The sequence below is a fragment of the Elephas maximus genome, chromosome 5, assembly GCF_024166365.1.
Source record: "Elephas maximus indicus isolate mEleMax1 chromosome 5, mEleMax1 primary haplotype, whole genome shotgun sequence".
Classification (NCBI taxonomy): Eukaryota; Metazoa; Chordata; class Mammalia; order Proboscidea; family Elephantidae; genus Elephas; species Elephas maximus.
The window spans coordinates 138177445-138190543 of record NC_064823.1 but is presented as its reverse complement, the minus strand read 5'-3'; the positions used below and the strand labels follow the sequence as shown (position 1 = coordinate 138190543).

General features: G+C 40.1%; 1 protein-coding gene across 2 annotated transcripts in view; it reads right to left on the bottom strand.

Moving 5' to 3' along the window:
- Positions 1-10377, bottom strand: part of SEPSECS (Sep (O-phosphoserine) tRNA:Sec (selenocysteine) tRNA synthase) — a 46107-nt gene extending 35730 nt beyond the window's left edge. Inside the window, exons 1-5 of one of the 2 annotated variants that reach the window (XM_049886426.1) lie at positions 10060-10377; positions 9097-9251; positions 5286-5404; positions 4808-4966; positions 2062-2215 (exon numbers count right to left, since the gene is read on the bottom strand). In XM_049886426.1, coding sequence (XP_049742383.1) covers positions 2062-2215; positions 4808-4966; positions 5286-5404; positions 9097-9251; positions 10060-10173 — 701 coding nt within the window. In that variant the 5' untranslated portion in view covers positions 10174-10377. The remainder of the gene's footprint in view (positions 1-2061; positions 2216-4807; positions 4967-5285; positions 5405-9096; positions 9252-10059) is intronic. The other variant, XM_049886427.1, reaches the window with a different exon arrangement.
- Positions 10378-13099: the final 2722 nt, after the last annotated feature.

The following is a 13099-nucleotide window of genomic DNA, read 5'->3' as shown; positions in this document are numbered from 1 at the left end:
TCATGTTGAAAGCATTCCTTAATAAATAACTTCCTTGAAAAAAAGGCATCAGAACATAAAGTCCTATTTTAAAAGGAAAATTTTTTTTAAATCTTGTAATTTAAAAAATTCTAAATTGGTTGAATCTGCTAATACTTACTGTATATAAAAAATTTTAAATGAAAGGCAAAGAGAAGCAGAAAAAAAATTCCACGCAAATCAAATCGTATTCTGACAGGCCAACTTAGTGTGTATTAGAAGAAATGATCCCTTTTTTCTTTGACTGACTTTCACCAATATTTCTGTACAATTAATTACCTCATAAAGACAAAATATATACTACCCCCAATCAAATTAAGACTATAAATGAATTAAGTCTGATGTAAAGAAATCAATATGTATTTTTTAACTTAATAAAATTAGAAATTTAAGAATATCAACAATAACAGTGCATTGCAATTTTCCTAAATTTTACTCTTATCATAAACATTCATTAGGCAACACCACAAAAAACTGACAAAATGAGAATTCTGCTGACATAAAGATGTTTATGATTTTTTTCAAGGGAGATAATACATATAACACACTTAACACTGCGCCAGGCATACTATAAACATTCAAAAACCATTACTCAAAATGAGATAAAAACAAAACTATTATCAAGGATATCCATATGCTGTTTTTGGGAAGATGACGTATTTCTACCACATTAAAATTTTTCTAGCTATCCAAATCATCAATAAAGAAAGAATGGAGATATTTATGAAATGTTCTAATACAAATTTTAAAATCCGACTGGTCAGTAATGAATAAATCACTAAAGCAATCTAATCTTAAATAGAATCCATCATCTTGAATACAGCAAGGTAATTTTCAAGAGCATGGTTTTAAAACTGTCTCTTAAAATCTGCCTATAAGATAATAAAAGTTAGCATGCATTCATTACTGCCAAATTATATGATTTCATGAATTAATACCGAAGTACAACTTTATGCTACAACGATGTAATCCTTACGTACTATTAACACTTTCCTTCAAAACGTTCAAATGAAAAAAACAAAAAGGTTGGCTGTCAAAACTAGAAATCTGTATTACTGGATCTAAGTCTAGTACGTTTTCAGAATAAAAGTTGTGGCTGCTGTTACTTAGCAAAATAAATAGCTCTTTTTTTTTTTTTGATTTTTTTTTAAATATTTTGCTTTTGTCTTCAAAATGCAAAGACAATCACTGTGTACATCTAAGTTAATCTTTCAATCAAAAAAATGTAAAGGGAAGTTAATAATCCCCCAAATTTTAAATTTAAATCTGTTAATATTGATAGTTCCTACATATGAAAACTGTAGGATCACAGAAGGAGAGATTAACAGTGAATACAAGTAAGTCCAATATTTAGCTTAGGAAACAAACTTCTTTTAAATAATGAGGGGAAAAAAAGAACTGAGAGATCAGAAGCAGGATAAAAAGCAAGAAAAGAGAGGTGTTCTGTATCTATGCAGGAGTAAAACGACCTCCACCCACCAACAGTTTTTTTTTCCTTCTTCTCTATCAAATTTTTATTTTCCCAAGCCATTGTACTACTTTCCACAAGGTTAATCTATTCTTCTAAGATGATCCATTCACCTATTTCCTACCAAATGTTACTTAAGTATATTTGGGAATTAGTATACAGGCAGCCCCTGGGTTACAAACGTCTGACCGTTAACAACCCACAGTTAGGTACCAACCCCTGTAAAACCTATTACATTAAAAAATCAAGGTACATGCAATGGTTCATAATAACAGGCGCTATTTTACAACATGTGTCAAAATATTATTATTATTTACTGTACTGTTACGTTAAAGATGTTTTAGTGTATCTCTTTAATGTTTTTGATGTGTAGAAAGGTATACTATATACTATGACAATCATCTGACTAACTGGTGTTAGATAAGAACCATACCTAGCTGCTCTGACTTAGATACAAATTCGACTTTAAACAGACATAGGAATGGGACTCGTTCGTAATCCAGGTACTGCCTGTATCTACATTTTACTTAAAAGATTGATGAACACGTAAAAGATGATATTCACAAATCATTTACCTATCAGGCACTCTTGGAGCAAAACAGGATGTAGTAGAATGAATACACAGAATGTGATCAGGCCCGAGTTCCTGGACTTTAGCCTCCACTGCTTTCAGGTCTGTACGTAGTTCATCACCTTCTAAAACGTTCTCTATCACCACGGGCTCAAAACCTAACCAAGCCAACCAAATTGCAAAGGTTAGTGCAAACTAAAATACGGGAAGATCCCGGAGCTCTAGAAGTAAGGCTATTTTACACAAGAACTCTAAATACTTATTATGGTCGGTGAACCCTCTTCTAGTAATATAGACCTGGCTCACTACTAGAAATGCTCAAAGGCTAGTAAAAGTAATGTAGAGGACAACCAGACCACAACTAGGACCACATATCAAGTCAACACTTTGATATAAGAAAGAATGATTCTGGAAAAGAAATGTTAACTAATATCTCTGTAAGTAATAACATACACGTTGATGACAAAAAGGATCAGAGTCCAATTTTCATCCAGAAAAGAAAATCTGCTAATTTTCTGGCTACGGTTCAGTTTTATTTTAAAGTTCACTTTAGAGATGGACATAAATAATCATATAATCAAAAAATTGAAACAAATCGTAATCATCAACTTCATATTTCACCTCTAACGTACTGAATTTCAGTAGCCTGAGGATCACTGACCCAATTCATAGCTTACAAGGGTCTTCTGTGATTTAAATAAGAAAACTATTTTCCACTGAAATAATTCACTTAACTAGCATACAGTCAAAGGTCCCCTCAAATAACAATTACTTACCCTTTTATGATAAATATTTAGGTATCTATAGGCTTAAAATTTGTATACACTAAATAATGTACAAAATAGTTAAGCAACTAAGTACTTTGTGATATGAATACATGGAAGTAAAATCTTAGTGTTTAAGTCTCAGGAATTAGAAAATAAACTTGGTACATACTGTGCACAAAGTTTGGATTTTTTTATTCTATTTTTTGGGGGGTAAAAAGATACACTATTTCAACAATTTCCACATGTACCATTCGGTGACATTGATTATATTCTTCAAGTCATACAACCATTCTCTCTATCCTTTTCAAAGTATTCCACCACCATTAACATAAATGTACTGCCCCAAGCTTCTCATCTAACCTTTCATGCTGCTGTTGTCAATTTGGCCATGAGACCAACAAGAACTGGATGGTGCCCACCTACGATTACTGAATGTTTTGATCAAAGATTCTACAGAAGAGTCCTGATCAAAAGGGAGGAAAATGCAAAACAGAATTTCAAATTTTTAATGAAATCCAGACTTTCTAAAGCCAGTGAGGCTGGATATACTCCAAAACTACTGCCCTGAGATAACCTTTAAACCTTAAACCTCAAACCAAATCTAGTCCCTGAAGTCTTCTTTACTCATTAAGTTTTTAGGTAATCACACCTTTAGCCTTCCCAAATACCAAAACAACAGGTTAGGTTCATGAATTTAAGAACTGTAAAAAAAAAAGGGACTTAGAAACATTTAGCACAACTCATTTTAGACATAAGGGCTTCCTCGAAGTCACACAGCAACTTAAAACAAAATAAAGGGCAACTAGTTTTCTTCCGTGTTTTAGATCTCACACCCAGTTGTCTGAATTCTATCTACAAAAATGTAAAACCTCAGCCACCGTGAAATCATCAACTGCAGGCTACCTTTCCAAATACATTGGTTTAGAGATATCCAGGTTTTACACCTATACCTTCACAGCTATTACAACAAACTATTTAAACTCCTAAGGATAATTTTCTATTATTTCTCAAATTCCGCAGGCCTAACTCTAATTTTGTTTCAAACAACTAAAATGCAAGTTTTGTTTTGTTTTTTAGGAAAACAACTAACTTGCCTCCTATCAACATAGGCTATCCTAAACAAATAAAAATAAACTCTAAATTACAGTCCAAATCATAAAATCTTCTGGAAAAAAGTTTCCAGTTTTTCAAAATGGCAAAGTTTTCCATAAGTTTGGTTATCAGTTCTTTGGTTAACAAGTTGTGAATTAACAGACTTGACAACTTTATGCCACTTAAAATTATATATATTTTTAAAGCCATCCAATTTGTAGTATATGCCCTCTCATGAATCTCTTTACATGAGTTTATGATTATTTATATAATTTAATTTATAGCCCAATACTTTTTATTTCTTACAACAGACTGAGGTCACTCAAAAATAACTTTAAATTCTCAAATTTATAACCTAAGCTTGACTTAAGCAAGCCAACATACTAAAATACCAATTTAAAGTTTTTGTCTCATTTATACTTGAAGTGCAGTCCTGGTGGCACAGTAGTAAGAGCCTGGGCTGCTAATCAAAAGATCAGCAGTTCAAATCCACCAGCTGCTCCTTGGAAACTCCATAGGGCAGTTCTGCTCTGTCCTACTGGGTCACTACGAGTCGGAACTGACTCGATTGCGACAGGTTTGGTTTACCTGAAGTGCCTGCACCCTTGCACTTTCATTAACGCTAATAATGAGTTATGTGTGCTCCGCTTACATATGTTACAGCAAACATTACTGATGCACCTTTGATGTTCCAGGGACTGCCGTCACGCCTTTTCATATCTCATCCCACTTAATCCTCAAAACAATCTTCTGAGGCAAGTGAAAATCTCCCCATTTTAAAGAACAGAAACCAGGCTTAGTACTTTTTCATTTACCTATTTTTACATAATAAGTTTGAAATTTCTAATGGTGATATTTAAAATACTATATATAATACTTTTCTTCTTTTACCTGCAGTGATCATGGACTTAAAGCAGGACTTCTGGTCTATCCGTGGCCATATAATATACTTCGCCTTTGGTCTCCTGTGCCGTAATGTTAAGAAACACAGGGTTAGACTCATACCAGTTGCCACTGGAACTACAAAGCAGTTGGCCACTGTATGGACACCTATGAATGAAAAATAGAACAAATTCGTTATTCCAATGAAAAGCTAATATCATTATTAAAGAAATGATACAATTCTTCTATCAAATAATAAGGATTACAGCCCCTGTGATTCCTTTTCTGTGCTGGCTCTTAGGAAGCTCACTGACAAACTCATCCTCTGGGTTTACAGCTGATTTCTATCTTACCCTAAAAACCTTTTTATATGTGTCTTTTCAAAAACCACTAGTATCCTTTTTAGAAAGAGACATTAATAAAAGAAATTAGGCAAAGATGTGTACAGCTAGTCAGCCATAAGTATTATGATTAATATGGTACATACCAGCCAACTTTATGACGTCCAGGACTAAAGAATTGGTAATTTTGTTCAAAAGGCTAGAACCTGCAGCTTTTGGTTGCACAGCAGCAATATCACCCGATCGTCCAATTCCATGAATGAACCTAAGCAAAAAATGGGCCAATAACTGGACAAACACAGTCACTGTTCTAAGTAAACCCCTGCAAGTATACAAATTAAATAACCGAACAACATGAGAAGCAATACCTGGCTTTTACAGATATATTTCATAAGCTCTTAATAATATAAGACACCCTGGTGGGGCAATGGTTAAGCACTCAGCCGCTAACCATAAAGTTGGCAGTTCAAACTCACCAGCCACTCTGCTGGACAGATGACTTGGTGATCTGCTCCTATAAAGATTACAGCCTAGGAAACCCTAAGAGGCAGTTCTACTCTATCCTATGGGGTGGCTCTGAGTTGGACTTAACTTGACGCACACAACAACATTAATAATATAAAAATATCCTACTAAAATCAAAACAACCTCATAAATTACACCTTCTCCTGACTTATCAACACGGTTAGGTTCCAAAGACCACGTCATTATATGATATCGGCATTATGCTAAAATGGAGGATGACCACATCAGATCACAAAATGGAGAATGACTGTATCACTACGTAACTGCCAAATCACTGAGAATCATGCCCCAGCCAAGCTGATACATAATCTTAACCATCACAGGCAGTATTACTCTCGCCTTGCACCTCAGCATTCGTTACTGCCAGACGTACGCTGTTACTGCACAAAATAGTCAGATACTAGATTTTTCACTATTGTTCTAAGTGTAAAATGTTGATAACGAGAGAGTCAATAAGTGAGAAGAAGGTATATGCTGTTGTCATGGATTGAACTGTGTCCTCCCAAAATATGAGTCAACTTGGTTAGGCCAGGATTCCCAGTATTGTGTGACTGTCCACCATTTTGTTATCTGATTTTCCTATGTGTTATAAATCCTATCTCTATGATGTTAATGAGATGGGATTAGTAGCAGTCATGTTAATGAGGCAGGATTCAATCTACAAGATTAAGCCAATCTCTTTTGAGATATAAAAGAGAAGCGAGCAGAGACAGGGGGACCTCATAACCACCAAAAAAATAGCACCCGAAGCAGAGCGCATCCTTCAGACTCAAGGTGCCTGCACTGAGAAGCTTCTAGACAGAGGGAAGACTGATGACAAGGATCTTCCTCCAGAGTTGACAGAGAGAAAGCCTTCCCCTGGAGCTAGCACCCTGAATTCAGACTTCAGGCCTACTGGCCATGAGAGGTTAAATTTCTCTTTGTTAAAGCCATTCAATTGTGGTATTTCTGTTATAGAAGCACTACATGATTAAGACAGCTGTTATAGTCTCCATCAATTCCTTTCCTCTACAAGTCCACATGCTGCTCCCACACAGAGATGGGAGTCTAATTCCCTTCCACTTGAATCTAGGCTGGCCTTAGAGACCCACTTGGCCAGGTGGAATCTAGCAGAAATGATGGTCTAGTACTTCTGAATTTAGGTCATAAAAATCCTTATAGCTTTCACCTGGCCTCTTGAAGGTCTTGCTCTTGGGTCACTTCCTCAGAGAAGCCAACTGCCATGCTGGGAGAAGCCCAAGCCACATGGACAGGCCATAAGAACTGTGAGCCGTGTGAATGAGTCATCTTGGATAAATGGCCCAACTGAACCTTCAGATGACTAAACTCTCAGCCAATAGCAGGCTGCAACAACATGAGAGAGCCAAAGCAAGAATCACACTGCGGAGCCTGGTCAACACACAGAACTAAGAGACATAATAAGTGGTTATTTTAAGCCACTAAGTTTTGGGGTGGTTTGTATGCAGCAATGGAAAACCAGAACATACGTTAACATTAAATTCTTTTCTTTCCTTTTGCCCTAACCAGAGCAGTGGGCTAAAATGTTTCAAATATTTTATTAATATTAAAAGAACTATAAGCTCCTTGAAAATGTGTGTAAATCCACTCGTTTTAAACTAGATGATCTATACACTAAAGAAGGAGCCCTGGTGGTGCAGTGCTTAAGAGCTCAGCTGCTAACCAAAAAGTCTGGCAGTTCGAATCTACCAGCTGCTCCTTGGAAACCCTATGGGGCAGTTCTATGCTGTCCTGTAGGGTTGGTATGAGTCAGAATTGACTCAATGGCAACGGGTATACAGTAAAGATACCTCTGAACACTCCTCAAAATAAAATGTCTCTTTGTGACAGAAAGGGCCACATGAACCAGAGACCTACATCATCCTGAGACCAGAAGAACTAGTTGGTGCCCGGCCACAATCGATGACTGCCCTGACAGGGAGCACAACAGAGAACTCCTGAGGGAACAGGAGATCAGTGGGATGCAGACCCCAAATTCTCATAAAAAGACCATACTTAATGGTCTGACTGAGACTAGAGGAATCCCGGCGGCCATGCTCCCCAGACCTTCTGTTGGCACAGGACAGGAGACATTCCCGAAGACAACTCATCAGACATGAAAGGGACTGGTCAGCGGGTGGGAGAGAGATGCTGATGAAGAGTGAGCTAATTATATCAGGTGGACACTTGAGAGTGTCTTGGCAACTCTTGTCTGGAGGGGGGATGGGAGGATAGAGAGAAAGGGAAGCTGGCAAAATTGTCACGAAAGGAGAGACTGAAAGGGCTGACTCAATAGGGGGAGCGCAAGTGGGAGTACGGAGTAAGATGTATGTAAAGTTATATGTGACAGACTGATTGGATTTGTAAACGTTCACTTGAAGCTTAATAAAAGTTAATAAATAAAAAAAAAGTCTCTTTGTAATTTGAATAGATGTTTGTAATTTAGTCAGATGAGAAATTCTGTACACTCGGATTATCACAGAACACTAGTATTGTACTTCATTACCACAAAAAAAAAAAAACCTCCCTTGTACAAAGCATCTTTTCACAGGTATTATCGACCATGTCATCAGCCCATTCTTGACCATGAAATTTCATCCAAGTTCTATATTACTAGTTTGACTGCAGTGGTTTTGATTGAAATAAAATTCTATCTTGATTTAAAATCATGGAAGACAGAACTTCTAAAAGTCTTTATGTATATTTCACAAAAAGGTTGGAGGACAGAGAAAGAAACAAGTGATTATTACAACTGATGAGAAGCCTTCTAAAGTAATGCTAAGAAAAAAAGCGATTCAGCAATCTAAAACTAAACACGGCTTTTCCTATATCTGGTGCAACAACAGAAACCCTGGTGGCATAGTGGTTAAGAGCTACAGCTGCTAACCAAAAGGTTGGTGGTTCGAATCCACTAGGCGCTCCTTGGAAACTCTATGGGTCAGTTCTACCCTGCCCTATAGGGTCACTATGAGTCAGAATAGGCTCGGTGGCAACGGGTTTTTCACAGGTAGTGCAACAAAGCAAGACGTCTATAAGAGGGGATTCAGTTTAGATACAGAGGAGCATTTTAAAGCTCTACCTATTAAATCATTCTACAAAAGCACTGCATGTTAGAAAGGAAATATGGAAACTATGAACAACCTTAACATAACGGAACTCATAAAACACTTTATACTCTTACAACCAAATAAGTTGATTAAACATTCTTAACAGAACATATAAACAGCATGTTAACGACTTGATTCTAGAACGTAAGAGGGTCATCTGCACGGATTAGAACTTTTAACCTATTATCTCTGAAAAACTCCAGTGAGATAAATCGTTTCCATCTCCCCGGAGAAGCTTGTGAATACAGGAGAAATGGGTACTGCCACCACTGTTTTTAACGAAAAACAGGAAAAAAGAATGTTTTCACATACTACATAAAAAACACACCTGTAATGGCGACGGGCAACTAATGCAGACGCCACTCTGCCTTCCCTTTCTCCCACACCACAATTGCCCAAGAAATTGTTGCTATCCATGATTGCAAGTTCATGTAGAAAGAGTTCAAGTGTACTTTCGTCCCAGCCATCCTCTGGACACTTGCCCTTTAAAAAAAAAAAAAAAGCTTGTAAGTTCCCTAGGACCCTACTTCAATGAATTTTAAGCTTTAATGTGTATTTTGCCAAGACCCTTGCTTTCTAACATTAACACATAAATAAGTTCAGCACTGTGGAGACCTCAATTGCAAAAAAAGTTTGTGTTACTTTTGATTACAATTATGTACAGATTCAAAGACGTGATGATAAACTCATGTGACGTGGTTTACTCAGATTTCAAGGTTTCCGTAAATTAAAGTAACTGAAAACATTTACTGGTGCTCGGTTGATTCTGTATCCTTAACGAAAGCTCTTCAAGCCAGGATGCTACAACTATGGGGCGTCAAGCCAGTGGGATTAAAATTCAGGGCTACTGGCAGGAGTGCGACCTGTGAAACGCTGCTGCTCCACTTAGTCGGATTTAGTACACGGTGGTTTATTTAGAAACGCAACGTGTTCCCCGAGTCGCTGGGAGCGGCGCAACATGGAAGGAGCGAACTCTGCCCCTTCCGCAAACAAAAGAAGAAAATGACTGGGACGTTTCCTCATTTCCGCATCCCGAAGTTAGAAAACGGGGAGCTCAAGACTTTGATCCTAAATGCCCCCAAATAACACCCCTGGGTTCCGCCGCCCTTGGCGAGGGCGAACAGGAGCTAAGCGCTGCTAGTCAGTGGCGTACGAGCCGGGCTGCAAACAACTCTGCAGACAGGTCTCAACGAGCAAAGAGGAGAAATGGGGACCCAGCACACGCGGGAGCTCTGGGCGGAAGCAGAGGCCGGGGGGCGCGGCGGCGGGGAGGGGACCGACACCTCGGTACCTTCTCCAGAAGCAGCCGTATGAGGTGCTCATGCGAGCTGCGGGCCTCACGACCCTGCCGCACGTAAGCCGGCGACACCAGCCGCTCGCCCGCGGCGAAGCTCTCGCGGTTCATGGCGGCGGCGGGGGCGGGTCCGCAGAACAGTCTGCACGCCCCGCGAGGCCGACGGAACCAGGATGCAACTCGCCGCCTGGACGGTACCGCACAGCGTCGGGACACGAACCAACGTCTCGCTCTCGCACGGACGCGAGCAGAACCCGCTGGGGTGGCAGGAGGATTTGAGCATGCGTGGTAAAGTCAACGCTTTCCGCTAGTCTCCGGCGGGAGCAAAGGGCGGTACTGAAAACTAGCCCCGCCTCCTGCGTCTGATTGGCCAAATTAAACACCTGTGTTCCTGACGCGGCCTTACTGGAAGGACTTTGGCTCAAGTGCATGGGCTACTTTGAAGAAAGAATATTTATTTAGCTCCTCTAATCGACTCCACGGCAGTGGGTTTGGTTTTGGTTTTGGTGTTTCAATCCTGCTGGAGGCCTGAGGTCTGCGCAGAGCTCCAGCCTATCTCAGGCCGTGTTTGTCAGATTCCAGAACCATTCATCCTTCTCTTCACACATTCCAGCCTTTGTTATTCTCTGACAACCCCATATAAGATACCAATGCTCCGCTCCTTTACCCCTTTACACTACAGACTTTTTATCCAAGACATTTGTTTATTTACACCTCCTCCCCATAGGAATGCAAACTCCCTAAAGGAAGGGCCTTGGTTTTTCTACAATATCTCCAAACCCCGAGAACAGTGCCCAGAATATAAACTAAAAACCAAACCCTCTGCTGTTGACTGTGTGTCAGAATAGAACTTTGCTTCACAAGGTTTTTAATGGCTGTGGCCTTTCAGAAGTAGATTGCCAGGCCTCTTGGCAGATTCGAACTGCCAACCTTTGAGTTAGTAGCCAAGCACTTAACTGTATGCACTACCCAGGGACATCAAAGAAATAATAAAGACTCAAAATTAGGGAAGGAGAAAACAGAGACAGGATCAAAAAAAAGCCAAAAGTGGTTTCTGTGAAAAGACTGAGGTGGGAAGAAGGGGATCGTCTTAGGGGTCAGGAAGACTGCAAAGGGGAAGTGTGGGAGGAAGTAAACACAGCAACAAGTGCCAGAGATGGAGAAAGCTGGTCAGATTGTCAACAGGGATTCTGAAATGCTTACACTCCAGAGGAAGCTCCCATCCTTGGCTTCCCCATGGAATACTTAGTAAAATAGCCCTTTCCTGTTACTCTACTTTGAAATTGGATTCATTTTGAGGATGCCTCGAAGCACTAAATTCTGCTGTAGGGGTAGGTGCCTAGTGAGTTAAAAGGGAGCTTAAAAGTGCCTGGTCCCCCTCGGATTGACATTACTAAGAGTGAACACTATTCTGTGTGTTAGGTACTGCTCAAAACCCTTTACCTATAGAAGCTTATCAAATCCTCCCAGGAACCCCAGGAGGTAGGAATTATCTTCATCCGTTTTGCAACTGAAGTAGCTAAACCACAGAAAAGTCAAGTAAGATCATACCTGGTAAGATCAAAGTCAAGGGCAATAGCCAGGCTTTGGACCAGGCTATTGGCTCTAGAGACTGTGCTCTTAACCACTGTCCCATACTGTCAGAGCCAGGTGATATTTCATGGTCTAGACTTTATTTAGGCTGGTAAATAGGTAGCCTCAGGGAAGGAGATAGTAGGGCTCTATCCACTGGAATGCAGATGGGATAACAGGAATATAGCCAGAAGGGAAGAGAGGACAGATTGCCAAGAGGCATATGATTAAGTCATAAAGCCCATTAACTCTCCCATGAGCAGAAAAGCCCCCAACCACACTGGTGACACGATTCCTTGATGCTGAGCCCCAAAAGCATCTTTAAAAAACAGAAGGCATCATAGAATACTCTGCTCTACCCCCACTCACATCTCATCCATCAGCAAGTCTTGTCCTGCTTCCCTCCCACCTCCTTCTCTCCACCTCCCCTGCAGCCGCCTGGTCAGGTCTCTGCCATCTCCTGCTAGACACCTGCCTCCACTTTTGCTCATCACCCCCTTATCCCAGTCTAGTCCCCAATCAGCAGTGAGAATTATCTTCTAAGTATACATCACATCACAAACCTCCTCTGCTTAGAATCCTTCAATGAAGTCTTCTCATCACACTGAGCATACAATCCAGACTCCTGTTCTTGTTAACTACCATCAAGTTGGCCGCCCCGACACTTGGCGTCCCTATGCACAAGAGAACAAAATGCTGCTTAGTCCTGCACCATCCCAATGATTGGCAGCAGATCAGACCATTGTGATTCATAGGGTTTTCACTGGCTGGTTTTCAGAAGTAGATTGCCAGGCCTTTCTTCCTAATCTGCCTTGTCTGGAAACTGCTGAAATTTGCTCAGCATCATAGCAACACACAAGCCTCACTGATAGAGAGGTGGTGGCTGCATATGGGGTGCATTGACCAGGTTTTGAACCCAGCTCTTCTACACGGAAAGTGAGAATTCTGCCACGGTCCCCCTCCTTACTGTCACGGATAAAGCTCTGCAAGGTCTGAACCCTGCTGATATCAAGTACCATCTCTTTCTAACTGTTGGGCTCCCACCCTGTTGGCCTTCTTGCCTACCACGTTTTTCTTTTCTCACCTCAGGACCTTCCCACGTGCTGTGCCTGCTGCTTAACTGTTCTCCTCATTTCGTGTGGCTGGCTCCTATTTTTCCTTCATTATAAATGTCACCTCCTCAGAGAAGCCTTCCCTGACCCCCTTAACTCAGTAGGAACCTAGCTTTATGTAAATGCCATGTATATTCACTTTAAATACCTTTAAGAGGTTATTACTTGTTTAATGCCTGAATTGGAAGTTTCTGGAAGATAGGGACCCTATTCATTCATCTACTCTTCCCAGTGCTTAGCACAATGTCTGGTACACAGTAGCTGTCATGGATTGTGTTCCCCAAAAATACCTGTCAATTTGACTAGGCCATGATTCCCAGTATTGTGTGACTGTCCACCATTTTGTCATCTGA